Here is a 27,842-nt window from a genome sequence, read left to right on the forward strand (position 1 = left end):
ATGTCTAGGCACAAGTGTTATTCGAAATAACGCTCGAATTAGTAACGTTAGTGCGCCACTTTAATTCTTTGTGATTCTAACCATAAAATACACCATGCTTTCATGTACGTTTTAAGTTTCATTTCTAAACGCAACACGTTAGGTTTCCGAAAAAAATGCTGTTCGTAATTTTTTCAACTTTAAACCTCGTCAACAATCACGTGTACGAGTAGTTTTCGAAAAGTACGCGTCGCAGATTTTAATTAGATTCATCAGATCGTACTTAATAAGTTACCAAGAGGTTATATAAACTATTAAGGTTAGCGAGGTTAACGTTGTACTATCCGCACGTGAGGCGCTCGTAGTTGCGTAGAAGGGTTAAATAGAGCCGCGTTTATATAGTTTCGTATCCGAGGACGCATCCGAGTTCGAACATAGCCACCGACCTCAGAGGCCACTTTGGTACGTAGTCGCATAGTGTCCGCTACTTGCATACCCCTTTCTTAAGACTCTTCTATTCTGGCGCACCGACAGAATAAAAATACGGGATCACGTGGAGAGGTGCCTCAGTTACCACTGTCCCGGGATAGTTGCCAACAGTTCGGGAACTCGTTTCCCTCGTAAACTAACGGCCCAAAACAGGCGGAATCGTCTTGAGGTTTAATCTTAGCAATTCGTCGCGCGAACGAAACGGAAAAATCTTCCAACTATACTTGAGACCCTCTTCTAACGCGGTACTCTGGGAATACGGTTCCCGTGTAACTCGATCTCGGATCGAGTATATTATAGAAAAGTGTACCCGCTTGTATTTTCGCTTGGAACAATCTTTCGATAACCTTGTTCTCGTTTCACGGCAAAGAACACTACGAATACCAAACTTCTCAGTCGATTTTGCAAATGCGAGCCTATCATAATTTATAGATTCCTATTGTTGCTCGTTGACAGACATATTTTTGTTACCAGGTGCGTTCAAGTGTAGAATCACACTTGTTCATACATTAATCGTTTTCAATGCAAAATTCTGTAGATTAGTGATTCTAATTGTGTATATGGTTTCATATGAATAGTACTGCTAACAAAAAATCTGAATTTCGTCTGTTTGTACAAATGTGTTTGATAGCTATAATATTCTTATCATACATTTATATTTTTAACCTTACTAGATTTACATTATATGCTAGACATATGGTGGTGTATTTTAGCTTAGATGAATATTAGTCAGTTTTCTTGATTAGTAACATATTTCGCGAATCGCACCTGGTTTAATCATCGTCGATAACATTTCCCTTTCGTTCGTGTTTGAATTTTCCAGCAGAATGCTGTCCACTCGTTGCAGGATTCCCCTGTAAATCTTATCTTTTTCGAGTTACATCAGTATCGTTGTCGAGCAGCGATACTGAAAACGTCGTGCGTTAGTAACAATTCCTCGAATCGGTTGCGATCGTGTTATGTACAGTATTGTACGTCGTCAAGTTGTTGTAAATAGTCCAGTATCACCACGTCACTGTTTTATCGTATAAATGGCCAGTTTTTCAATACGCTTTGCATCTTTGCGACGTCATGTTCACGTCTCATTGAAAATTCCAGCCGTGACGAAGTTTTCCACGTGAAGCCATCGGCGCAATGAAACCGAACGCAACTTATCGATAATCGATACGGTGTGCAGGTTAATTTAAATTGAACGACCTTTCCACATCTCTCTTCATCCCTCGCGCGCACTTACCTTTTAAATTTAAATTACATTAAATGATTGAATCGATAATTTCTTCGCGAACGTAAGGCTGATTTTTTAAATGTATTCTCGATGTATATATAGCTGTATCCATGCTCAAAGTTAAATATGTCTGCGTATAGAGGAAAAATGTAACGCGCGCGGCTATAGAACTATAGATGTTCTTTCGTTTTCTTCCTCGAAGCGTTAAAAATAAACCGTGTATTTTTAGAGCCATCTACTTTTACGATTGTATTACTAATGGCTTTGGAAGCGACGCCGTAGTGACACGCGATCGTGTCCTTTATTAAAACGTCTCCTTGCTCTCTCTTTGTCAGCTTCTGTTATCCTTTTGCTTTTTCGATTACAAGAACGAACTGCAGATCCAGCATCTGTAATTACTTTCTTCTTGCAAATGCGCAGTACGTTCGTTTTGTGCATGTCTATTGACTATTCATTAAACACCGTGGCGAATTCCGGTTTAGTAAAATGTGACGCAACGCGAACACTTTTTTTGCATAATTAAGCCGATGGTACATTTAATGTGACATAATTTCTGCGTTGAATTTGCATACCAATGTAACCAGGCGAATCGAGTTTCGAATTTTCCATAGATCCGTGTTGCACAAGTGTTCGCACATTTCTATGTGTATTCTATGTGAATTTATATCTGTACATATGAATTATAAATAAACTTAATAGCACTTCCTTGGCATACTTGCTAATTAATCGTACCGTTCAATTTATTTTGGAATTATTTAATATGATTAGAACATTAAAAAGCTACCTTTAAATCTCGTACAAATCAAACGTTTAATTAAATATGCGCGAATCCAACTCGATTTAAACTAAATTTGGTTCTCGACCAAAAATTTGTTTCCACATTTTAGAACTGTTTGCATATTGAAAATTATTACCCGTTTTGTTAATTAATAACAACTGTAGAATTCTTAATTCACTTAAATGTGTTCCATTGGAGAATTAGAAACTCGTTTCTGCTACCAATGCAAAGTACATGGAAACGTTATTGTAAACAGCCGTAAATACAAATGGTGGCGTTAGATAATTAATTCAGGTTCATTGATCCGTTAGACATACGCTGTATACGCACGCATGAACGATATATTCGTGAAAATTAGGTCGTCGCTAATGGAATCTCCATTTATTTCCGAGTCGATACTGCACTTTGTTACATTCAGTTGTGTAAATTCAATTTGCAGCCAACTGTGCCCCTGCACTTCCCTTTTCCCTCTTTTCTTTTTGTTCCTCTCTTTTTTTTCTTTTTGCAGAAATGAAGTGGTGTTACTGTTACGCAAACGTTTCGTTCCGTCGTTGCAATTGCGTTTTATGGTATCGCGCCATTAACGTGGTAATCTGGCGAATAAATAAACGCTTTGTTCTCGACGCTCGTTTCTTTTCCGAGACCGTACGGCAGCGCAGCTTTCATTTCGCTTCGGATGAAAGGTTGTGCAAGTTACGGGTTAATTTCAATGATATCCCTCTGCCTCTTAAGACAAGTTTATACTCGCGTAGAGTACACTTTACATTATTGTAGCTGTATCTCGAGACGAGAATTTTTTCTTCGTTTCTATAACAGCCTTTTGTGGGCATTTCGCATTCGTACTTGAGTGAAACGGTCAAAGTCGAATAACTTGACCAAATGAGGAACCATCCTTTGCCATTCGGATATAATTAAAAATATTATAGTATCTACTTCCCTGATTGTTATACGCATGACGAATCTATCAGGAATTAAATTTTTTAAATAAAAACTGCTTCGTTTATTCTTTTTTTTTTCCTTGGCGCTATGTACCAATTTTTTTACCTTGATTCGCCTTTCTTGGAACACTCTACAAGGCTTCTGCGTGACTACTTGATAATGAAATCTGCTACGCATTGTCAATGTGTCAATGATGAAACCGTGACATTCCACCGCGACCTTGCATGGACACTGGTATCTCGTTTTTGTAATATTCCTCCCACAGCGATCTTCCATCGTAAGCAGGACGATTGTAACCGCCACGTACGCTTCCTTGCGCGCACCATTTTCTATGAAATCGTTGATTTTTGGATAAAAACTGGTTTTCATATCTCTTAAAGAAAAAGAGTTCCATCCAACCCCATTAACTAACTCTGTGGCCAGCCGTTGAATATCATTCGACTAATTTTGAATAGAAATTGTTCATTTCTCCTAGTGAAACGTTCTCATCTAAGTGCTTTGTTTTGCAAAATTCGAGGCAGGTAGAGCATTAGAGCAGGTAGAGACAGGAAGTAAGCATTTTTTAACGATGTTCCGAATTTTATGGGTCGTTAAAAGATAGAAGGCAATAAATGAAAAATAATTGAAGGCAGTTCTGCTTCAGATCGAAACAGGAAACGGTGATCTGCGCGGATACGTTCTGGTCGATCCGATCTATACAGAAATCTTCAATTGTCTTCGTCTGGACAAGAAAGTATGTCTGGAAACGGATTGCGCAATTTGTTACGCCGTGAAAACTCGTATTGGTCAAAATAAAGGATTCAGATCGTGTTCCCGCGATCGTTCGGCTTTCTTTTCCCGTGGAGAAAGTAAAAGTGTTCGTTCCGTGCCAAGGTGAGAGATCCACGGTGAAACTAACCGCGGATGTCCTTCGCAGTTCGCCGTTCGCGACCGTCCGTGCCACATAACGATTCTTTTAAACCTTTACCAAAGGCCGTCGCGTGATATCAAGCGTCTAGGATCGTTGTTTATTCAGGAATTCACCGCGGGATTCCCCTTTCTCGTGTCCTCGATTCCTCCGCGAGGCTAATTGCTACGCCTTCTCTTTCTGTTTCAGTTATAACACACCAGAACAACATGTCCGTGACCACGTCTGTGCAACCAGCCACCGAAAGCCTTTCTCGCCATGGGTAAGTTTGGGTCTCTACATTTTTTTCATTTATTGGCAGTAGTAATTACGAATCGAGAATAGTTAAATACTATTGTTTTTGCTTGCTTACTCGAATTTATTAGATTTGTCACGCGCCAGGTGTACACGAAGAATATTTCATTGCAACTGTTGACCGGTAGCCAATTAATTCTTTTATAGTATTATATTTAATACGGAATATAAATCAATTCTAAAGCATACATTTAACACAGAGAATTTTTTATACAAATATGTAAGTCGTATTACTTAACAGTTAATTAAGTTGTCTATTTATAATTCGATGTTATGTTAACAGGTATCATGATAATTGACTTTTCGTATTATGCTATAAAAACTAACAACTTTTTTTTATTGTTTTACGTAAAGTACATTTAAGACATTCGATTCGAAAGTATTTAGAATACAAAGTGGACTGAAAACTGTTGAGCGTTACCGTTTTCGTTGTTTCGATGAGACCGCTCTAATTTTTATCTCGACTCGTAAAGCGTCAGAGTTTAAGAGCTAGACCAGAGAGTTTTGATACATTTACGACATCGTAGGTCTCCAATTTAAGTTCGCGTCATATCCAATGGAAACCGATACGTCTTCGAAACGTGTGGCCTCGTTTATTCAATCGATCCAGTTCTGCCCTTGCCAATTTATTGGTGAGGTCCATACCGAGACAGCCAATGGTGCTTCTCATTTCTATATTACGAGTAATGTATGCATTATACAGAGCGGATCGTCAGACTCACGCAGACTCTGAATAATATTTAAATTGCTTACATAGTTTCGCTATAAAAAATCGCTGTTTACAATTTCATGCAACGTATTATATATTATGCGATTTTTCTTGTCGGTGAAAGCGATTCAAAGATTTCTAGCTCAACTTCTCTCTTTCTCTTTTTTTTTCATACACAGTGTTCTACTTTGCGTTTCAACTTTGTCCAAATGTTTCGCTATAAAAATTGTTTACGTGATTCCTTGTCACTGCAATGGAAACGCGCGTGACAAAATAATATCGAATGCTAAAGACATTGCTTCTTAAAGATTAAACTTACATTTTGTACCTTAAAACTGTGATTAAGGTGAGAGCTAACTTTTCTAAACTTACGCAAACATAGTTGCGATCAATTCGAAAGAAATGCGGCTAGTATTATTATTAGCTGCCAATTTTTCTCATTGATTTACATATTTCGATAATACGAGCTCGTGTGATGTGTAATTTAGATATTATTCGGGGTACGCAAATTACATGACTCGTCCTTTGCGTATATACACGCACGCTCGTGAATGTAACGTACGAAAAAAGAATAAAAAAAAAAGAGAAAAACAGGAACTGGGAAAACCGTCGAAGCTGGTTTTCAGAATTATTATTAGCGCTGTATTATTCGTGGAAGTCTCACGGTTTTCGCATAACGCCAGACACACTCACACGCATTGGCGCCTGTCGCCATTACGCCACTGCGTCTAAGAAACCGCGAAGGACGATTTAAACAGTGGTAACCGCTCGGGTATCTCGTAACCGACGCCAGATTTAAACCGATACCATTGTATTCGGTCGCGTTTTATTTCGAGGCAGTACGTACGCTGGCAAAACGACGCGCATAGAGCCCTCTTCTTGCGTGTATGCACCATTGCCAGACATAGTTCGAGATATCTGGAAGTTGAATAGATATTTCAGCGCCTAAATGTGGGTCGTAGGGATTGTGAAAGAACTGCGGACTTTATCGACAGATTATTTCAGCGTACCGAGCGAGCAGAGAGAGTGAGAGAGAGAGAGAGAAACCTCGACCGAGATTCGAACCCGAATCTCTTTTGCCTGTTGGGCGACTAACTCTTTCAGGCAACAATTCAATTATTTGGGTCGTCGGTGAATTTCTTCGCTAACGAAACTACAAACCGTGGGTGCGTTTCGAACAATGACAATTACGAATATATAGTTTTTCTTTGTTATTAGTATAGATTTTTTGGAGGAATTTGTGGGATTGAATAACCATATTGCAATACTCCAAATTCAATATCTTGTTACGAGTACTTTTGATTCTGGATATGTGGAACGTTTCAAATTAAAGGACAACACGTTTCAAATTCTTTCTCAGAGTAGGAAGCAATTTCTTTCTCAGGATAATAGTGAGGGACTCTGTGCGGGTGAACAAGATAAAAAATAATTTTATTTAAAGTCAGCTTAAACAGTTACAAAATTATTTACAATACTTCAAACGTTCGAAATATATAGGTAATTGTAACAAAATTATTGTGTTTTACCTAGCAATGTAACAATTTTTGTTTTAGTAATCACGTTTATTATCCACAATTGTGTTATTTCGTAATATTCATCCAGAAATAACGTTTATTACGATGACGTTACTTATTATCTCGTGATAAGAGTATCTAATGCTTTAAGATCTGCCTTGTATCGGTACTCACTTTTTCTAAATACTCCGCCTTTCTTCTAGAACATATTCCTTTGTAATCAGTAGTTCCGTCTGCTTTACAATTTACTGTTTTTCCTGAAACCTGAATTGTTGACGTCGACTCTCCATCGTAAATTTTGTTCGACCATTTCCGTGGAAACTCGCGAAACAAGTATTTCATACGCGAAAAGTTATTCTATGTATTTAATTTCAATTTTGTTCGCCTGCAAAGTTTTCTTTCATCTCTATATTCGAGAACCAGAACCAAGCCAGCTGCTGCACCCTCGTACCTTTTATTTTGTAACTGAAAGATGAAAGGACTTTCTTTTATCCCTACAAAAGTTACTATTCAGTTTATTCACGAAAATATAAAGGAACAAGATAGATACGGTATAAAAAAATGTGGACTTGGATTAGTTTGGCTTACAGGTGAAGAACTCTGTTCGTTCAGGCTGCGCGTATTGTTTCGCTCCGCGCGTTAGCTTGCAGGAGTTATATGTTCACACGAATGCCACGGCGAAGAATTTTGCGGCGCGTCGTTTAGCTTTATCGCAGTTAATTAATGGTGGACGCAAGCCGGAAATTCTCGAAATTGCTATCCAAGAGAGAAATGGGGAGCGCGTTTTATCCTTTAGCATGGATAGTTGCGCTGTTTCCCGTTTAATAATATGCGAGCCTGTATATATTAATTCCATGTGCGCTTTTTCTGTGCAGAGGGGTAGCATGTGACGGCTAGTGCCTACGTAACGTGGCCTTCGTGAACGTCACGAGCTCTCAAAAGAAACACTGAATATCTGCATCGCGAATTGGTTTGACGTTTTAACCGCGCTCGATGATGTAAAAGATGAAGAAAAAGAAACAGGTTTGCGAAGCGTAAAATTGTTTTATGTGGCTTAAATATTACTCGTATAACGATATACGTTCAAGTTGCGATCATACGCTTAAAAGTATTAATCAGAGCATCGCAATTGCCTGAAGATTTTATGAGATTCTATAAAAGTAGATCTGTAAAGTCTATAACGTAACCTGACGTTATTATCTCATGTTAAATCTCACATATGTATGACTATCAGTATAATGCAGTATAATGCACACTATTGTATTAAAAATACGTATATATATGCAGGCTTTATTACGGTAGAAAAAAAACACGCGTGAAAGTACTTTCCTCGATTACAATCGAAAATCATTCAAATCGTTTAAAATAAATTCTACATCGTGTTATCGAGGTGGTAAAATCTACTGCATAATCTCATTCTCTTTCGATAGAAAAAATGACCGTTATGTAACATAGATAAATTAGTGAATATGTATATGATATTATCGCTTGAACTCTGTTTAATGTCTCTTATCTACGAGGTACTTCTTTTTTAGTTTAGATAACATTGGAGTAATAATATTTAAAGAGGTCAACGTACCGATAGCTGTAGACTCGTTTTACGGTACTTACAGAAAAAGTTGTTTCTATATATTATTTGATATAGAATAAATTTTAGAGAATTAAATAAACAGTAATAACAGTTTCGCTGCTACCTCAGTTGTTAATCACTCAGCCTTACATTCGTATCAATTAATCTTGTCGGTTGTATCAGTTTATAGATGTTATAAAAGTATGTATTATCTGCTGTTGTATAGGAGGGTTCATATGAATCCTGATAAAAAGATATGCTAACTTGTTCAAATAGCAGCGAAGTAGATAGAACATAAAATACATTCGAGTACGTTCTATGAAGAATAAGAGGAAAACGAATGATTTCATGGCGTATTTCGCGTAAACTCATTCAGATCATTTCCTATTTTACTTTATTAAATGTTAAGAATATAAACTTTTCAATGTTTTATATCATATTTAAAGATTCACAACTTTCTATATACGTACATTCCTAACTTAGAGGCTATTAGATTGTACAGCCGTGTAAAACGAAATATAATTATTCAAACTCTTCATCAGACATTACGCTGTCGTTTTTATTAAATAATTACATCTCTTATTAAATAATGGCAGGCATTTACACCGTTTCTCAGCGTAAATTAAATTCACTTATCTCTGATCAACCACAATTTCGTATAAGTGGTTCTCACACGTACAGCTGTCACGTGACAAACCGAATCAGGAATCTAACCTATATCCAGGACAGAATCGTTACAATAAAACGCGGACGATCGTTCCTCCAATTTTTGTCCAACCTCCGTTCTAGTCTCTTCTCCTTGGAATTTACGCAGAAGATTCACAGGCAGTAAAATGTACGCGAATTCGTGGCAAAAAGAGGCAGCAGGTTTGCTGCTTCCGAGATTTACGCGTCATTCTTTTACACATGCGCGGGACGCATGAAACGTATTACGCGGTCGACCACGTTATGGTCACGTGAAAGGAACGTTTTTCTTCCTGATTTCCATATGCATGTTTCAGCATACATATACGTATACTCTGCAGATTATGCGTCCTCCTTCCTGCCTCGGAATCCCCTTTTTCGCGAATATATGCGTACAGACGTACAACAGTCATGTAAAAATCGATCGCGCAAATAATCTAACGGTAACAATCGAATGGAAGAATTCGACTCGGTTCTTATACCATTTTCTTTATTCCATTGTCGCTGATCGGTAAGTCGACGCTATGGGACGAGAATCGATAATCTTTCTTCTTCTTTTATGGGCCTCGCGTGTATTCTGATTGACAGCTGCAACTGTCTCGATGTGACGTAAAAAGGTAAAAGCTTTATTTTTTGAACGTGTCCGGTATAAACGGATTTACCGACTGCCGCGAGCAGTTACATGCAAAAACCATAATGGTCCATAAAAAAAATAACCTCACTTCGGAGTCTTCCGGGTTTAACGGACGAAAATTTTCAAGGCCAGCCACTTGATGTGATCACGTCGTTCTCGATTGATTTGCTTCGGGCACGAACGGAACTAATCGATCTTGGCAAATTATTAATCGAATTGTATTTCGATAAGATTCTTCTCTGTCGAGTGCGAAATATCGCGGACGTTATAATTCCATCTCTTGAAATTTTACTGATACACTATTGTCAACGTTTTGTTTTGCATTTAATAAAAAACTGTACTCTATTAGTATTTCGAACGGAAAATAATTCTTTTCAACTTACGATGCCTTCTAATCTTATTGCATAAATAAAACCAATCTAAATGCATAGCGTTCGTATGCGTACTGATGGTTCTTCGAAAATATTACCGACTCTAATCTTTCGTCGACAACACTTCTCGCGTTGCGTAAAAACTTATTCACACCAGGATAAAGCAGAGAGTCTCGTATTACTTTTCTTCGAATTTTAAGGAATGATTATAATACAGTGTTTGTCAGCAATACGAACGTTGCATAATTGTAATGATCATTTGACTTTTATGAAATGTTCGAAGGAACTAATTCCGTGAAATTTCTTGAAATTGCAAATAATAAAAACTGATCGAGCATTCTAATACTAATTAATCAGTGTGAAATCGGGTGTTCAATGGCAAATATTATGTAATAAATGATCGATACGAACCCTCGCCATTTGAATTATAAATTTTCTTTCTAAATTTTAAATTATTAAATTATGAATTACGAATATCTTTATAATTTTACGTTTTTATATGTAAAAGAACATCGCATTTAGAGCTCGGATTTTTCCGGTTGATTTCTTATCTGTTAGGTACACCTGGCTTGTGAATCACTATAAATTTTATAATATTCTGCGTTCTACACTCCGACGAGCATAAACTGTCATTATTAATAGCAAGCGCGATTAAGTGCTTCTGCTAATTGATAGCTCCAATTAAATCTGCAAAAGATTCATAAACGTACACCGATCAGGTTTTTAATTGCGTGTTGATAAATGTTTACCATTAATTTTCCACTTCAAGCGTGCAATAAGATTCCGCTAATATGGAATGAATGTTTGCGTTAAATTCTGTATATTAAATTTATAAATAATGTATTAAAGGCTGTTGTTTTTCTTATGTTTACAGAAGCAACATCTCCCTGTCCTGCCACAGTTTGTGTGGGAGCGTCGACGATGGCCTCCAAGGATCCCATCCTCAGTATCAGGACACGATCCTTACCATCGAGGAACTTCGTGCTCAACTCAACTCTTGCTTCACGTAGGTTTCCCACCACGATCTATGCATACTTCCTGCCTAGCCCGTATCTCGCCAACTCAAGAAGCCTCGAAACTCTAAACCACGATTAAATGTACTAAATTGCCACCAAAAGTGAATCGTATAACTTGTATCGTTCCTCTAGCGATTAAACAATTGATGGAAGCCGCGGTTAAGTCGATAGTATGTATGTTATCGGATACAATTAACCAGGATTAGAATCTTTTGTTAGATTGTTTTTAACGTGGGCCAATAATCACGCTCTCTCCTTGGGCTATTGACTTTTAATCGTATCACGATCGTCCTGTATGCACGATTTCTGTCGGTCCACTTGACGGTACGAACGTTGTGTATTTATATATGTACACTGCTGGTTAAAAGTTTAGGTATCTATGCCAAAGATAAACGCTCTGAAGCTTTTACTCCTTTGGTAACGTTAATAGTTTATTTCTGTTGATTTGTATTCGCGTGAAGACAAGAAGGTAAAAGTAATTTAAATAACTAATGAATATCTTCCTGTAAAACAACTGTTTTACATTTTACGCTTTTATTTCTCTGTGATTACTTTATGCAATTTTGACGTTCGTCAGACTAGCTTCTACTAGCTTACAAACTAATTTAAACTGAACGTAACTGAATCCCAAAGTTATAACGTTGTGCAGGATGCGACAGAAGTTTATTACTTATAGCTAGAAGAATATTATACTTCGCGTTTGTGTACAAGTATAAAGTACGAATGCAATACCTTCGATGTACTGAAAGTTTTGAACGGTAGTGTACGTATTCAGGAGTGAACAGTGGGGATCCTGAGAACGGTCTGCGACTGGTTAAGAGGTCGAGCAAAAGTTGACCTACCGTCCCAACGTCGTGCCGACAATAGATCGACAATAGAATCCGACATGATCCGGAATTGCGATGATTAAATTCGTTTTAGACGTTGGCTCTGTATTAATGGCGTCAGATGCCATGGAGAAATCCGGTTTAAACCCCGTAATTCTTGGAGCCCGTCGTACCAATCGAATCTGATTACTGCGTCACTGTTTCTGCTATGAGACGTACATTTAAAAATGTTACTCGACTTCTGCGTTCGCTTCGTGCTCGCCAATCGTGATTTTTTAAAGCGGTGCCACTCGTTGAGGCTGAACTTAAGACATTTCCGTAACCTATCGGTTTTACGATTACTTCCGCTCTGTGATCTTATAATTATAGCATCAGGGGATCGTATCGCAAAATCAAGTTATTTCCTTGCTATTAAAAATGATTCAAAATAAACTGATATTTATTACTCGAAGCAATCGATAAAAAATAGTTTTTACTTGCTCTTACTTTGATTTTTCATTGCTATATGTTTCCCAATTATTTTTCATACTTCGTGTAAGTGTGTCATTAAAAAGAAAAGGAAGTAACGATACTTATTAAACAATTCATTTTATTCTGTTGCAAATAACAAACACGGTAGCTACTTCTCTTTCTCTGACCGAACGTTACTCTTATTTCCAGATGTGGAGTTTCGTGGAGCGAAGAACATGTCTCTCTCGACTGTAGCGAGTGTGGTGGTTATTCCCTGCAACGACCGTGTCCACTTTGCGACGGACGTTGCCGCACCTCGTGGAAACGCGACCTTACTATGGTAAATATCCACTTATCCCCTCCCTCGAACGGTTATGGTGTGTACCCTGTAAAACGCTGTAGAACTTGCCTCTATCGACCTGTTATCTTTAACCACTTATTTCCTGTATGCGATCGGGAGCGTTCGTTAACGCAGAAACAAGTAAAAAGAAAAGTTTCATCTCTTAGGGAGGAACTCGCGCCGTTCTTAAACCCTTTAACATCGATATTTAACTTTTACGTTTAACAACGCGATAAAATAGCGATCGTTGTATTTGGTATCGTATCATTAACGTATGCACACGATAGCAGCGAATTGATTTCTATTCCAAGCAAAAAAAGGAGAGTGAAAAGTTTAGATTATCTCGTAGATTACAACGAATCGTCGGTCAATAAAATAAAATCAGCTTTGATATTTAGATTAGACACTCGGTGGCCGCGTGACCAGCGGGGTTGCGCTTATCGATTTCGTGAATGACATTTACAACGGCCTCGAAGCTCGCTACGAAGGTTATATTAGCGACCACCTTACTCGTAATAAGATCGAACGGAATTGGTCGCGCAAAGCGGTCGATCGGGCTGACTTTACATGCTAGCTTACGGACGATCGAACTTACAGTCGCGGTATCCAAGATCGAGGAATGAAACTCGTGCATGAGGACAGGAAGAAGTATAAATTCAATGTAAAACGTGACTATACAAATTTCTATGAAAATGTAAGAAATGGAAACAGTTAAAAAAAAGAATAGATATTTTAAACATCGAATTCGGTTTTTACCTGAAAGTAAATATTTAGTAATTACTCTCGTTATACTAAACGTGACACGATTGTTTGTCATAGAAAAACAGGTATTATATCGTTCAAATAATCAAGTATGCGATGAATTTACAGTAAATTAATTTCTTCTTTTCTTTCCTCTTACAGTCCCACGCCAGTGGTAAAGCAAGATGGATTGGCGAATGTGGTTTGAGTTGCGGCCCCTCCATCGAAGAGCCGTTGATGCCCGCGTTGGAGAAGCTACGAGCAACCTCGTGAACGGTGCTCAGCGACGATTGTATAGCGAGAGAAAGAGAGAGAGAAAGAAAGAGCGAGAGAGAGAGAGAGAGAGAGAGAGACGTCGTTGTGTACCGTCAACCATGCACAAGACTTAATCCATCACCATCCATATAGCGTCACCCCACCACCATTGTGCGAGTCGGAAAAAAACGTGTGAATGCGGATTCTGGATGCATAGATGATACATTATGTTCCTGAGGAGCGAGGACGAGCCTGGACGACATCTGACAATGAGATACGTTCTTCTCCTACGGCTTCCTGTTCGACGATGCGTCACCGTGAACGACGGTCGATAATAGCGAGGAATATATAGCGGAATAACGTCGGCCATTTCTCTATCGTCATCGTAAATCGTAAAGCGACATGTGGGTCGGAAAAATGGGAGAAATTTGATCAGCCCGTCGGAATTTTCGCCGCTGACGATTACTTCTTGGCACACGAGTTTTAATCGGGGGTCGCCAATGCAATACCACGTTCGATACCCTCGTATTATTGTAAATCTCGGGTTATATTTCGTTCGAAATGTATATATATATAGAATTAACCGGTACGGCGAACTTGATCCACGCGATCTGCTATTTTCGGATACAGTACCACACGAAAGATCGATCAAGCTGGGAAATACGGTTTCACGCGTAACAACTGTTAACCAGTCTACGTATAAAATTTAATAGTATTGTTGTACGCTTTTGGGAGAGTCGCGTTCCGTTAATGTCGACGGTTAAAATAGGTACTCCGTTTGATCGAGTAACATTGGTGCAAGTTGGTTCGAGTTGCATACGCGAATTTTTATATACATATATATGTATGTTTTGCTGCCACGATACGTTGCAATATTTTGACGAATCTAGCGAGGAAATATCTGCGCGGGATGGTAGTAGAGCGTGAAATAACTAGTTCTTAAAATGAGAAACACGTACGCGTGCGTGCGTGTTGCATCGCTACGTTTTAAATAGGCGTTCTATAATAGGTACACCTACGTTAAGCTTGTAACGAGAGAATACTTTTCCTTTCCCATTAGCGAATATTATTTCGTCTCGAAAGAAATGCACAACGTGATCGAGGTTGAATAACATTTTACGCGATTAAAATCAGTTTGGTTTGTTAAATTCGCTTGTAACAAGTTGATATTTCCGGTTCGAATGCATTTCAACAAGACTTCGATATCTGAAAAATGGCACGCATATTTATTCACATAGTAATCCATCGAATCCATAATTGAGAGCCAAATTTCCAATAAGACCCGAAGAGAATATCTTCTTCGAGCATAATACGCATTCTTCTTGAATATTAAATTGATAATTGAACGCAATTTACGAGTCGACATGCGAGAAAACTGTTTTCTGTAGCAATGAAAGACGTATCGATTTTATATAAAAAAAGAACAAATTAAATAAAACGAAAACTTCTGATCTAGATTGAATTATAAATGCAGAACTTTCTCTAAACGTATACGTCGAAAACATGCGTATGATGCGATAAGAAATTCATTTCGTAGAAATATAGAAACTTTCTGTGCAGATACGTTTTCTTCTACGACCGCATTTCTAAAGGTTGGCGTAAAGTGCCAAGAGTCAGAAAACGTTAGCCTAACAATAAGACACGGGACCGTGATAAATACCGATCAAACAGTAGAAGCTGATAGACGTGAATTAAATTTCTTTTTACCGACTTGAAGATACACCGTGCGAAGAAATGAATTACGGTTTTGAATAATCGTACCTGCATTAATTTTATTGCATATGTCGCGATCTTAAAATTGTCAAGCAAAAAGTAGCCATCAACGCGTCACTCTATATTTAATTTTTTCCATCTAATGTAATCATGTTTTTACTCAGTTTTAGCTAAATTAATTGTACATGTAGTTCATACACATGCGAAAGAAGCATTTATGTTGGTGCCAGTGATTTTATCGAATTTACATATACACCACTTCGTTCTTTTTTTCTTCTTTTTTTTTACGATTATTTAAGACTTGTAATGTCAACTTTTCGGTAAAATCGATTATATAATTTGTGTATTTTTTGACAGTGTAATGTTTCGTATGTGAGAACATATTCATCAAGTCCATGTTCATTTTCAAATTAAATTGTAACTTGTAAACATTTTCTGAAGTATTAGTCCAGCTGCGAGAGTTTTAGTTTAATGCTTTAGAAAATACGTTTGGTAGCAATTTTTATTTAACCCGTAAAATTCTTATTTATGACTAGGACTTTAAACTACTATTATTATTATTATTATTATTAATTATTATTATTATTATTATTATGGGTTTAATAAACAATATCCGTCAGAAAAAAATCGATGTTATTTATATACACATAAATGCAACATGCAATAAATAAAATTTTTACACATCCTCGTAAGATGATACTTCAGAGAGTAGAATAATTTGTCTGAATGAAAAGATATACGAAGACTTCTCTTTTTATTGACAATCTTATGTACATTTCTTACATGCTGCGTAGCATGCAAAAGGTTCGATCGCATCAAAATACAGTTCTTCTATGCTCTTGGATCTTTTCGAGACTATTGTCTTGGATTTTCCGCTAAATACACGATACAAAGTAATCCACAGCTATAACAGGCAAAGTGATATAATAAATTTATCGCCAAACAAGAATATAAACTTGATTGTTACGTACTGAATGTTGAGGTAAGTACTGACACTCCAAACAGAAAAAAACCTCGGACAGAATTTAAGTTATATGATACAAGAAATTTTTACTACTAGATAATGAATACTGAAAAATTTTAGATTACAAACACGTTAAGTCCTGTTCACGCAGATCAAAACTATTTCCATATTGGCCTGTTGACGTTAAGTATTTAGCCGCATGAAAACTGGCGTACCCTTGCTGCACAACCTTTTAGGGAGTACTAGCTCATAAACTGTATCGTACAAAAAATGTTTCCATTTAAATAGCTCTTAATATTAATGGGGGTACGTTTCGCAATAAATTGCTTAGTAGAAAAAAAGAATGACGAAACATTCCGACCGAGAGTCATAGAACTGAAGGAATACTGAATATACATAGATATCGCGTGCAGAGGTAGGCAGAACGTTCCTCCTTAAAAGATGTGTGCGTAAAATTAATCGCATGCCTGAATCACGCTCTATTAATATTTTATATACTATTTAGTTTACAATAAACGTACTGATTCGCTTTCAGAGATCGATGAAATTCTTCGTTGAAGTAATGAAGATAATCTCAGCACCATTATCCTACAAGGACAACTAATCTTGCCCGCGTCGCGTGCAAGCATTGACAAGAATTACACTTTGGGGCACGACGTGGTTTCACCGTGCGGTAATAAATAAAGTTTGCTGCATTGTATTTGATAAGATTATATCGGTAACTTCTTCGTGTCGGTCGTTTCCTCCTGTACAAAAATAACCGCGCAATGGACAATTTTAAAACACGTGTCAATAAGAAAATGTGTCATTGAAAGGCTAAAGGAAAAAAAAAGCTAAGAATTGTATATTTACTTCGAACAGAATTCTAATAGGAACGAATTGCAGGTGGCACCGTTGCGCATTCCTGTGTGTTCAGAGTATTGTCTATGACCGGTCTATAATCGATGGATACCTGAAAAGCAAACACAATTTGTTAAGAACCAGTAAAACTTGTTGTGTTGAATGTTAAGGTAATATTGCAGTTTGTAACTGTAATTGTTACAACAGAGTCTGAATGTTAAGCGACGAAGAATACGTATTTCATAAATTGTATAATTGTAAACATTGCATTCGTCGTATCTGTTTCTTGCAAATCTATATCTAGACAGTGGTATTTATGCAATTTATAATTTATAAAAAGATAAGGATAGATCCATGCCTCATCAATCTTGCGCAACTCATCAAGACTTGCGCTATTGCATAAAAAATATTTAACATTGACGCAATATTTAAGTTGAAATTTTTTTGCAGTTAATAAGTATTATTCAATTAAATTATTGAAGAAAAATGCAATTGCATAATTACAGAGCCGGTCGCGTACAGATGCTGTAGAAGTGTAGCATTCTCTATTTCCACTTAACATCATTTTTTTTCCTTTAATTCTTTAAGTTTTCTTTTTTCTATAACTCTTTCTTTTTACTTGTACAATATATAATCTTTAAAAAGAAAAAAAATTCTTTGTATGGAACTGTGCGCTTCACAGTTCCATCGGCGTGATGTTTGGTTGTTACTCTGGGGAATATTCTGGAGCGGTACCCTCACTAATTTTAGTGTTACTTACCTCTCCTGTTCTGGGATTGATCTTCGTGAGCGTGTGTTTTCTCCAGTGTTGATCCAGCGGTTTTGGTTTTTGGTTTTCTAGTGGTTTGCTGTAGTCGTATTCGTCGATTCTGTCCCTGAAGTCTTCGCGTGCATGAGCACCGCGGCTTTCTTTTCTATTTTCAGCTGCCACTATCGTTTGCATTGCATTGAGCATTAAGTTTTGCAACTCAAGGGACTCTACGAGGTCGGAGTTCCATATCATAGATCTATCCGACACTTTGAGATCGTTCAGCTTTTTGTACAAACCGGACATTTTCTGGCAACCTACAAAAAAGTTTAAAAACATTTTCAATTTAATTGCCATTTATTACTAGAATTATTTCAAAGTATCGTTCTAGTTATTTACTAAATCAACGTGGAAATTGAATAAAAATATCTTAGTCGATGTGACTCTGAAAGACGATCTAAATTCGTGAAATCCAGAACAAATAGTGAGAGTTTCAAAAACTGCAAAATCGCAAATATAATTGCAATCTGAGACTTTACCTTCTTGCAAAGTTTCAGCCATTCTAAACACGGCCGCATGGGTTTGCATAGTTTTCTGCATGTTCAATCTCAACTCCGCAGTGGAAATACTACCGTTTGCGTTTCTGATCCAATCCAAATTGGCCACACTTTCTTCTCCGGCGTTCTAAAACATATTCAGATCACGATAACACGTGTTTGTATCGTACTAATTGAGAGTCATTAGAAAAGAAGAATGCAGACTAACAGATCTTAGGGGACCAATAGTTTCTCCTGGCTTATTTTCCATTCCGATTGTCTTGGCGCATGCACGACCAAATACGACTAAATCCAATAATGAATTTGCACCGAGACGATTAGCACCGTGAACTGATGCGCAAGCTGACTCTCCACAGGCATACAGTCCAGGTACAACTGTATCTTGGTCATTTTTTCTTGTTAGAACCTGTCCTTTATAGTTTGTAGGTATTCCTCCTGCGTGATTAAGTTATTATTCAAATTTAGCGCTTCATAGTTAGAAACATATCGTTCGTCCTTAAATGACGTATATTTCAATAGTTTACCTAATTCTCATTTTAATTTCTTTGAAAAAAATTTTTAATTAAAATTTGGTACGCACCCATATTGTAATGTACCGTAGGCAGGACAGGAATAGGTTCTCTCGTTACATCGACACCAGCAAAGATCATTGCTGTTTCTGAAATTCCAGGCAACCTGGCTGCTAATTGTTCAGGTGGTAAGTGATGAAGTTGTAAATAGATGTGATCTTTCTCGGGACCGACTCCTCTAAATAAAGTCACAAATTATACGTATAAATAAACTTGTTAATTAGCTAGTTATATAACACCTGTGCGAAAATCGTGCAATAAGCGTGTCTAAATAAAAATAACATGCATTTCCGTCCAAAATAACACCATCCAAATTCGATGATTATTTTTGCACGTGTACGATATGTATTATATTTTTGCGCTCGTTAATATATATTTTACTAAATTAAATTATATTTAAATAAAATTACAGTATCAAATATAACTTTCACGCGATTGCATAAAATTTAATTTAAGAAAATTATTTCTTTCCCAATTTTACGTATATGATATAGCTACAATTTCTTACCGTACAATCATTGTCAAAGAAATTGACAGATTCCTGTTTATTGCACGATTTTAGTACACTCTATGCAACTTACCTGCCTTCCCGGATTTCGATAGTCATAGACCTAGATACGACATCCCTAGAGGCTAAATCTTTCGCGACTGGAGCATAACGTTCCATAAACCTTTCACCTTCGCTATTTATGAGGTAGCCTCCTTCACCGCGACTGCCTTCTGTGATGAGGCAACCAGCACCGTATATTCCTAAATACACAAATAAATAATTACATAAGTCTACCACGCTACCATTCGAACAGGAAGGGACAAAACCGAAGGTACATGTTGATTCGTACCAGTAGGATGAAACTGTACGAATTCCAAGTCTTGATTAGGCAAATTAGCCCTGGATATCATAGCCGTGCCGTCGCCGGTACACGTGTGAGCCGACGTGCAAGAGAAATATGCGCGTCCGTAACCACCGGTCGCTAACACTGTATTTTTAGCGTGGAAACGGTGAAGCGTTCCATCCTCCAAGCAAAGAGCAATCACTCCTCTACACTCTCCATCTTCCATCAGCAAATCAAGAGCAAAGTATTCGACGAAATAGTTGCAGTCGTAGCTCAACGATTGACCGTACAATGTGTGAAGCAACGAGTGGCCCGTTCTGTCCGCCACGCAACAACATCTGTGAGCTTGACCGCCCTTTCCAAATTTCAACGACTGTCCACCAAACGCGCGTTGATAGATTTTGCCTGGAATAGAAAACGTTCTTTTTAGAGCGAAATTTTAACTTGATTCTCGAATTTCGACCGGACACGTAGCTTTATCGTTTATTTTAAATGCACATATTTTTCTTCCAAATTAAAAGGTACAGAATATAATAAGCACATTCACATCACTATATAAACGAAATGTTTAGGTACATGGCAACCATAAAATGTGACTTGTTATTTTTAAATGTCAATTGTAAATTAATTTGAATGCTTCTTTTGATATTGTGACAAATTTCGACGGTAACAGTGTTTTCCTTTCTTTTTTTTCCTTTTTTAAAGTAACACATCCGTGAAAAAAAATGCAGGCATATTATTTTAAAAATTGAAAAGCTATAGATCTTATGGATTTCAACTATGGACAAAAATACAAACCAAGAACATGAAGAATCTCAGGAAGGAAATTACAAAGACAACGAATGTAACAATCACTCGGAAAGAATAAGATCTGTGTCAAATTATAGATTGGAAGAGAATAAGTAATTGAAATTTTATCTATATTACCTGTAACTAAGTTTATACTATTTACGAATTTTTTGTAATAGGCAACAAGTGTTGCAATTATAAGAATAATAAATTGTTATTAAAAAAATTGATATTAATCACTGTTTTCTGTTCTACAACATTCCAATACAAGTCTTGTATAGATTAATCTGGGGTAAATTATTATTATTTATTTTTATGAATTAATGTAAGTTAATCAGTCAGACTGTAAAAAATGACCTTATTCTAGAATAAAATTGCCCTCAGAACAAAACGAGAGGACACATACCCATTCACGTTCTCGTTCACCATGTAGTACCAAAAGTTCTAAGCGATGGATAAGTTCTAATGCTTTTATAAATTTTGTTCAAGATATCAGAGAAGTAAATAGAATGTAATTAATTTCTGCTTGTTTAATTATCAGTGAGAAAAAGAATATTATGTTCGCAGACTTTTCCCAGAACAAGAAGCACAAAGATATTTCAGATGGCTGGAGAAAGATGGAGAAAAATGTCCTCTGAAGAAAAACAGCCATATATAAAGGCAGCTCTGAACATTAAAAACCAAAAGCGAAATCATCAAAAGAACAAAACTGTAACTAAACTTGCTGATATCAGTACAGAACAGACAAAGAATGAAGATACGGTTAAAGTAGAAAAAACTGGCAAAAAAGAAACAAAGGAAAAGGTCAATATAATATTTGCATAATTATAGTCCTTTTTTATATCTGTTGTAAACAACTATTATAACTACAGAAACCGAAAAAGCTTACTAAAAAGGAGAGTACTACTGAATCGGATAGTGATTCTAATACATCAGGGACAACAATTTCCAAGTCAAGCAGAGACATATCAGATACCAGTTCCTGAGCAAACAGCAAATGGTTATAAAATATAACTGTACTTGTAATCAACTGATGATTCAGTTTTTTCTGCTGTACAATTTGTTATTTGAAAAATCATATTCTTCACATACTACAATAATGATTTCCTTTAGAAGTATATGCATACCATAATGTATTGAAATATATTTATGTGAATAAATTAAAAGGCCAACACCAATGATAAACCAGGAATAATTGCATGCAAAATGGAATTGTTTTCACTTGCAAGAAGTAAATTAAGATTGTTTTCTTGAATTATAATATTCCTTTCCCATAACCAAATAGTAATTACAAATTTTTTATACTATTTCATTTCTAATTATCAAATCATATTAATTCTCTCCCAACAAATATAAGTTTAAAAACTTAAAATCACATTCCACTAAAGTAGAAAAGATTTAATAGCCCCCTGCTTTACTAAAATATTTCATACATAATTGTGCAAATGATCAGAAGGTTATCTGCAAGCCTATTTTAAAGAATCAAAACGTATTTAGAGATATTAATACGATAGAAATTAGTCTAGATAACACAAAGTCGTATGTTGGCATTGGTCTTTCTTGAACTAGCTCATAGACTTATGCCAAGTTAAAAAGAAAAGAAATGTGTGCATTCACTTTCAATAGACAGCATAAAGCACTGATATTACCATCTGAAGTTCGACTGAAAGGCATGCCACAATTCTCCAATTCAATGACTGCTTTCGGTGCTTCACGTGTCATGTAATGAATAGCATCCTGATCGCCCAGCCAGTCAGATCCCTTGACAGTGTCGTACATGTGCCATTGCCAGTTGTCATCTTCCATATTGCCCAGAGCAGCATTGATACCTCCTTGAGCAGCGACGGTGTGCGACCTTGTAGGGAATAGTTTTGTAACAACGGCAGTTTTGAATCCTTCGGCGACCAAGCCATAAGCTGCGCGCAATCCTGCTCCACCAGCACCGACCACAACAGCATCGTAAGTATGATCTACTAGCGGATAATGTTTAGAAATACCATCCGAGGTTCTTGCAGCTTTCCCATCTGGTGTGTAATGCAATTTACGGTGTGTAATAATAGGTAATCCTAATTTATTCTGAAACATTAATAAAAAAACTGATTAGAATGTACAGAGATATCTATCACTTGGGGTAATTACAAAATACAGACTGAATTTTATCTGTACAATATCTCTGTATATGGTATGCCTGTGCATGTCCATACTTGTATGTATTTGTATATGTATATGACTACACCTATACATAGTATAACTTCATTGCAATACTGCTCTATTTATAAAACATAAAACAGTTTTAGAAACTGAATTGGAAAACGCAATATGACAACATTTAACTCATTAGAAATAACTGTTTAATTAAATTAGAATAAATTCGCCGCTTGATATTTGACACTCATTCTAGTCGTGATACGGCAATTTTGGGTTACGTTGCAACACCAGCAATCTTTGTACGTAAACGTAATCTCGAATAATATTACTCGTAATAAGATCGCATTCGAACGGATTCTTAAATCTACTTCGGAATGATATATTTTAACATTACTCGGAGGAATTTTTCAACATTTTCTCCGTGGAACAGCGATTTATCCTACACCAACGGTAAGAATATGATATCGGATACGAAATTATATAATTGATTAAGACGTGTTCGATATGATAAACAAGGTTAATTCGTATAAGGAAATGTGTGCATTCCCATTTATCGAAATACAATGAAAATGATATATTTCGATGGGAAGTTATTTAACGAATGCGTATTAAAAATGCGAGACAATGCGATATAGTAGAAGGAAAAGTACCTCTCCGTTATCAATTAGGGAAAATAATTTCAAAATAAAATCATGATACTACCTATGAACATTCGCCATATGGAGGAGGCTAAAGGAAATGATATAGTGGCTGACGACAAATCTTTTATTCTACTATATAGTACGTTTGAAGTTATTCTCAATGGGGGGAGATGCATTAAAAATTTCGTAAATACTGCAGAATATGTTTAAAGTCTGGTGAGCCTCATAAGATGTCGCTGAATACGTATAAATTAACAGGATTTTGGTAATCGCCTGAACTGATTCTGTCGCATTTTTATTTATGATAAATGGTGGCGGTGCCATTAAAATTGGACGAAGAAATCCGCCGAGGGAAAGAGAGATAGGATACCTGACAAATTTATAACACGTAAAATTAATGATTCGAGGAGTGCAATTTCCCGCTTATGTCAGCTTCCCGTGCCGGCAGCTCATCCGCAATTATAATTGAACTATTAAAGCGTAATGTAGGCAGGTTCGGTGCCGCACGTTCGGTTCCCTATCAAGCTAGTGAAACAACAAACAATTGTTTGTTTAGCGAAGATAACGGCCGTCAGAATCACCGTTACACCTAGTTCAGAGGAAAAAATCGTGATTATTGTGTGCGTTGGCCGGCTAGCTGTGGGGTGGCGCGTACAAAATGAGGGGAGTGCGGTAAAAAAAGGACACCCGACGTTCGAATCGTCTGCTAAACGTTCTTGATCTACTTCCTAATCAGTTCGTACCATCGCGTTTTCGATATTCATTTAACTCGTTCTTTCCGGACAATTAACGGAAAATCATTAGGCGCACGGGAGGAGGCGAATTTTCTGAAAGAATCGATACGGACATTCGTTGATACATATTTAGAAAACTTACGTAATTGATGAATGCAGAGTATCGCATAGCGAAGGTACATCATTGTTGCTTTAAAAATTATGTAACTTAATGAAAAACGGGCTTACCAGCGTGCTCGTGGGATGATTTCTTGTCAGCAAAGACGACAGTTTCAATAAACCGCTCATTTTGCCGTCACGTCAGTCGACCGATCGTCTGATCCGGTTTTTAATAATTACACGCGCACCACTTGGTTGAACGCGCGATCCAGCTACGCCGAATAGCTAACCCTAATTTTTGTTAACTTCACTCCCGCACTTCTTGCACGGCGACGTGAGCGTTCGAGTCGGTTGAGTACCGACTACTGGTGGAAGCTCCCCGATGAATACCAGTGCTGCCAATCGTACCGTTGCGAGATAACCTCACCTTTAAGATATTCCTGAATTTTTTATTGCCGCCTCCTCGCTAATCGTTCGCGTTCCTCGATCGTTTCGAATGTCGATAACGCGGCGGTCACTTTAACGTTCATCCGTCGCCGGCCGAAATATCGAGGTTGATGCCTCGGACAGCAGTTAACCGTGGGCGGGAAAATTAAACTATACCGCGAAAGAAATCAAAGCGGTTCTCATCCCGCTTTACGCGCGATGGGGTGCTAACGGTATTTCAAATTCTATAGCTGTTCGGATTGTTGCGTGGGTTTTAAAGGGAAAGTACCCGTTACGATCCGTGTGACCGAGCGTCGTCACTTATCGCGTGTGCTTAACGAGCGGCGAGCATCGAAATTCGAATAATCGAATTAGACGCTATTAATTAACAAATTCGACGTGTTTATTGGTGCCAGTTGAATCTGTTAGCGAAAGTCAAGTGTCGCTTTAGAAAGTTAACTCTGTTTACGTTTATATAGTCTGCGCTTTCTACAATTTCAATTTAATCGTTCGACGCTCGACGGGTCGTCAGTTCTATGCAAATTGTCCCTCGAACGAACGCATGGTAGTGCGATGGCTCGAGCATCTCGGGAGTGTACGATTATTTGTGTTTCTAATTGGGGAGTTACAAGTGCCAGAAAAAAAAAACTCGCATACTTTATAAGATTGTTAGCACGCTTGTAACGGTATTCATACTTAGTGGAGCTTTATTTTTTTGTGATACCGCCGAAAAGAAAAAGTGGTAAAGATTTGTCATGCTGTGGGGTTGGCGGCACGACGCGTGTTTCGCCTCCTTATTGGTTGATTCCTCGTAGGCTCGTCTCTCTCTTTACATGCGTACGTACATGTATACGTAAACCGTTTACATCAGTAGTGGTGGGAAAAGTTGATTCCCGAGAGTCAAACGCTGTCCCCACCAGCGTCCACCGTAACCCGTTACCATAGAGCACGGACGCGCTTGATACAAATATAAGCAGATTTGGAAACACCTTTGCACAGATAAGATACGTAGGTATATCGACCAAACTCATCCAAAACAGCTCTGTAATACCTGCAGTAAACTTTACTTGTATAATATATTTAATGCAATGAATGATAGAAGGGAAGACCGTAAGACAAGATCTTAATATATCAATGAGATCTAAGGAATGTCTCGAATTCATCACACTGCATTAATTTAAGAAATATACATTTAAAGACTGATGGAAAGGAAAAAGGAAGTAGAGGGAAGGGAATAGTGTATTGTAGTATTTATTATGTATCATTTTGCATTATTTATGTTAAATACTCTTTTACCTAATATTTTTCGTTATATCACTTATACATAATAAATAAGAATATAGTGGAATATCGTAAAATTCTTGAGAAGTTCGATCTCTAAATCACCAATTTCGGAATTTTATATCAGGAGAATATAATGTAATAGGAGGTATCCAAAAAAAGCGCGGGAAATTCAAATTCTAGAAATTGAAGTTTCGAAGAAGAAATTCTCATTCCTTCGGAGTTTACATCACGAGAATATGACATAATAGAAGATGTTCTTATTCCGCCATTTTCTGGAAAAATAACATCGTCTTTAACAATTTGCGAATTTTCGAGAAACCGACCGTCAATATTTGAATTGAGAAGTAATATCATTCTAACGAGGACTACTTTTTATGAGTCTCTCTCGTTTAAGGCTTGGAATATGTGGAATTGTTCACATTTCAATAGCAGCCAAAGAATTAATCACGTGTTTTGGTATTAAAGTTACGTTGTAATACCTCTGCATGAAAATGCAAGTAAAGGACGCAGCAAAGCTGAGGATATAATTTAAACACGTTAAACACTAATTGGATAACAAGTAATCCATAAAAGAGAATAAAGTTACCTAGAAGGACAAGTATCCTAGAAGTATACAAGGGGCAGTGTGATGTGAAAGCAGGCGCCTTAGGCCTCCGTACGGCGTTACGCGGGGCTTCATTGCACCGTATGGCGGTGCGTCGCATAAACAGGCTGATAAACCAGATGCTACTAACACAATAGCGAGCCAAGTATTGGTAACTGTGGAAGTTGTTTATGAAACAGGTTTATTTGTACTTACGCATGTATTTAAGGTGCAACTGCATAGGTATATAGGTATAATATTCAAAGTACACTGTATGATCTCTTCCTTCTGTCCTTTTCGAAATCTTAGTATTGCTTCATCCCTGGATATATAACATTCCAAGTTTTATATGAAAAAGAAAATCAACAATTATTTGACTACGAATAATCGGTAATATATTTTTCCTTTATTTTTACATGTATTCGACTGTTGTTGTCGCATAAGTTGTAAAACTACGCCTTTATCAAGCTACTCTCTCAGTACGAGTTCATCTTGAGATTGTGGTTCTTATCTCGAAATTCTATTTGCTTTCAAGTTGTTATCTCGACGTTTCTGATACTGACTTACGTTAATAATTTATTCAAACACCTCTGAGATGTTCTTGATATTATCGGTGCATTTTCCCGTTTATTGAACTTATGCAATATTACAAGCCAAATACATTCTTCTGTCACTGTTTACTTTAAAATAATAATTTTTTCAAACTATTATATTTACAATTACTAATTTATGTATATTTAATATAGGTAGATAGTAAAAGTATTTTATGTTTTTAATTACACAAACCGGTACAGATAAAAAGGTTTATTTATTTTTGTTATTATTATCATTGTACTTATATTTTTTGCCGTTGGTCGTTTGTATAATTGTTGATCAAGTTTTTACCGAATAAATTATTTGCAATTTATGTACGAAGAAATAACTAAATTTTAGATATTTACATGCAATTTTCTAAGTCTGAAATATTTGATATTTATTATATTTTCCTATTATTTTCTCGTCTTACAAGTTATATAAACTTGAATCTAGATCGATATAAAAGATATCTCTAAAGGAAATATCGTATGAAGCAATTATTAAAATATTTGACAAAATTATTCAAATATTTTATATAAGATAAACACGGCTTCCATTATTAATTTGAACGTCATTTATGTGGTATTCAATTCCTCTAAAATGCAACGTTTAGTCG

At 36.8% G+C, this 27,842-nt stretch overlaps 3 protein-coding genes across 8 annotated transcripts in view; 2 read left to right on the plus strand and 1 right to left on the minus strand.

The window, feature by feature from the left end:
- Positions 1 to 14,074, plus strand: part of Pino (protein pinocchio) — a 57,547-nt gene extending 43,473 nt beyond the window's left edge. For 2 of the 4 annotated variants that reach the window (XM_076899625.1, XM_076899626.1), the window contains exons 3-6: positions 4,507 to 4,579; positions 10,968 to 11,099; positions 12,597 to 12,726; positions 13,630 to 13,788. In XM_076899625.1, the coding sequence (XP_076755740.1) occupies positions 4,507 to 4,579; positions 10,968 to 11,099; positions 12,597 to 12,726; positions 13,630 to 13,740 (446 nt within the window). In that variant the 3' untranslated portion in view covers positions 13,741 to 13,788. The other 2 variants (XM_076899627.1, XM_076899628.1) reach the window with 2 other exon arrangements.
- Positions 14,075 to 16,170: 2,096 nt separating this feature from the next.
- On the minus strand, positions 16,171 to 24,733 carry Sdha (succinate dehydrogenase, subunit A (flavoprotein)). The gene is made up of 10 exons (XM_076899925.1): positions 24,487 to 24,733; positions 22,385 to 22,811; positions 19,953 to 20,351; positions 19,695 to 19,863; positions 19,125 to 19,291; positions 18,753 to 18,979; positions 18,527 to 18,671; positions 18,000 to 18,304; positions 17,252 to 17,351; positions 16,171 to 17,145 (listed from the first exon to the last, which is right to left on the minus strand). Exons 1-9 carry the CDS (start codon positions 24,544 to 24,546, stop codon positions 17,265 to 17,267), a joined length of 1,986 nt encoding a protein of 661 aa, XP_076756040.1. The 5' UTR covers positions 24,547 to 24,733; the 3' UTR covers positions 16,171 to 17,145; positions 17,252 to 17,264.
- On the plus strand, positions 20,807 to 21,749 carry LOC143425982 (uncharacterized). 3 transcript variants are annotated; one of them, XM_076899080.1, is made up of 3 exons: positions 20,807 to 20,848; positions 21,303 to 21,539; positions 21,608 to 21,749. In XM_076899080.1, exons 2-3 carry the CDS (start codon positions 21,339 to 21,341, stop codon positions 21,719 to 21,721), a joined length of 315 nt encoding a protein of 104 aa, XP_076755195.1. In that variant the 5' UTR covers positions 20,807 to 20,848; positions 21,303 to 21,338; the 3' UTR covers positions 21,722 to 21,749. The 3 variants fall into 3 exon arrangements, with proteins under 3 accessions (XP_076755195.1, XP_076755197.1, XP_076755196.1); XM_076899082.1 differs by lacking the exon at positions 20,807 to 20,848 and adding an exon at positions 21,072 to 21,235; XM_076899081.1 differs by lacking the exon at positions 20,807 to 20,848 and having other exon boundaries at positions 21,253 to 21,539.
- Positions 24,734 to 27,842: the final 3,109 nt, after the last annotated feature.

The sequence above is a fragment of the Xylocopa sonorina genome, chromosome 8 (assembly GCF_050948175.1).
Source record: "Xylocopa sonorina isolate GNS202 chromosome 8, iyXylSono1_principal, whole genome shotgun sequence".
NCBI classification, from domain to species: domain Eukaryota; kingdom Metazoa; phylum Arthropoda; class Insecta; order Hymenoptera; family Apidae; genus Xylocopa; species Xylocopa sonorina.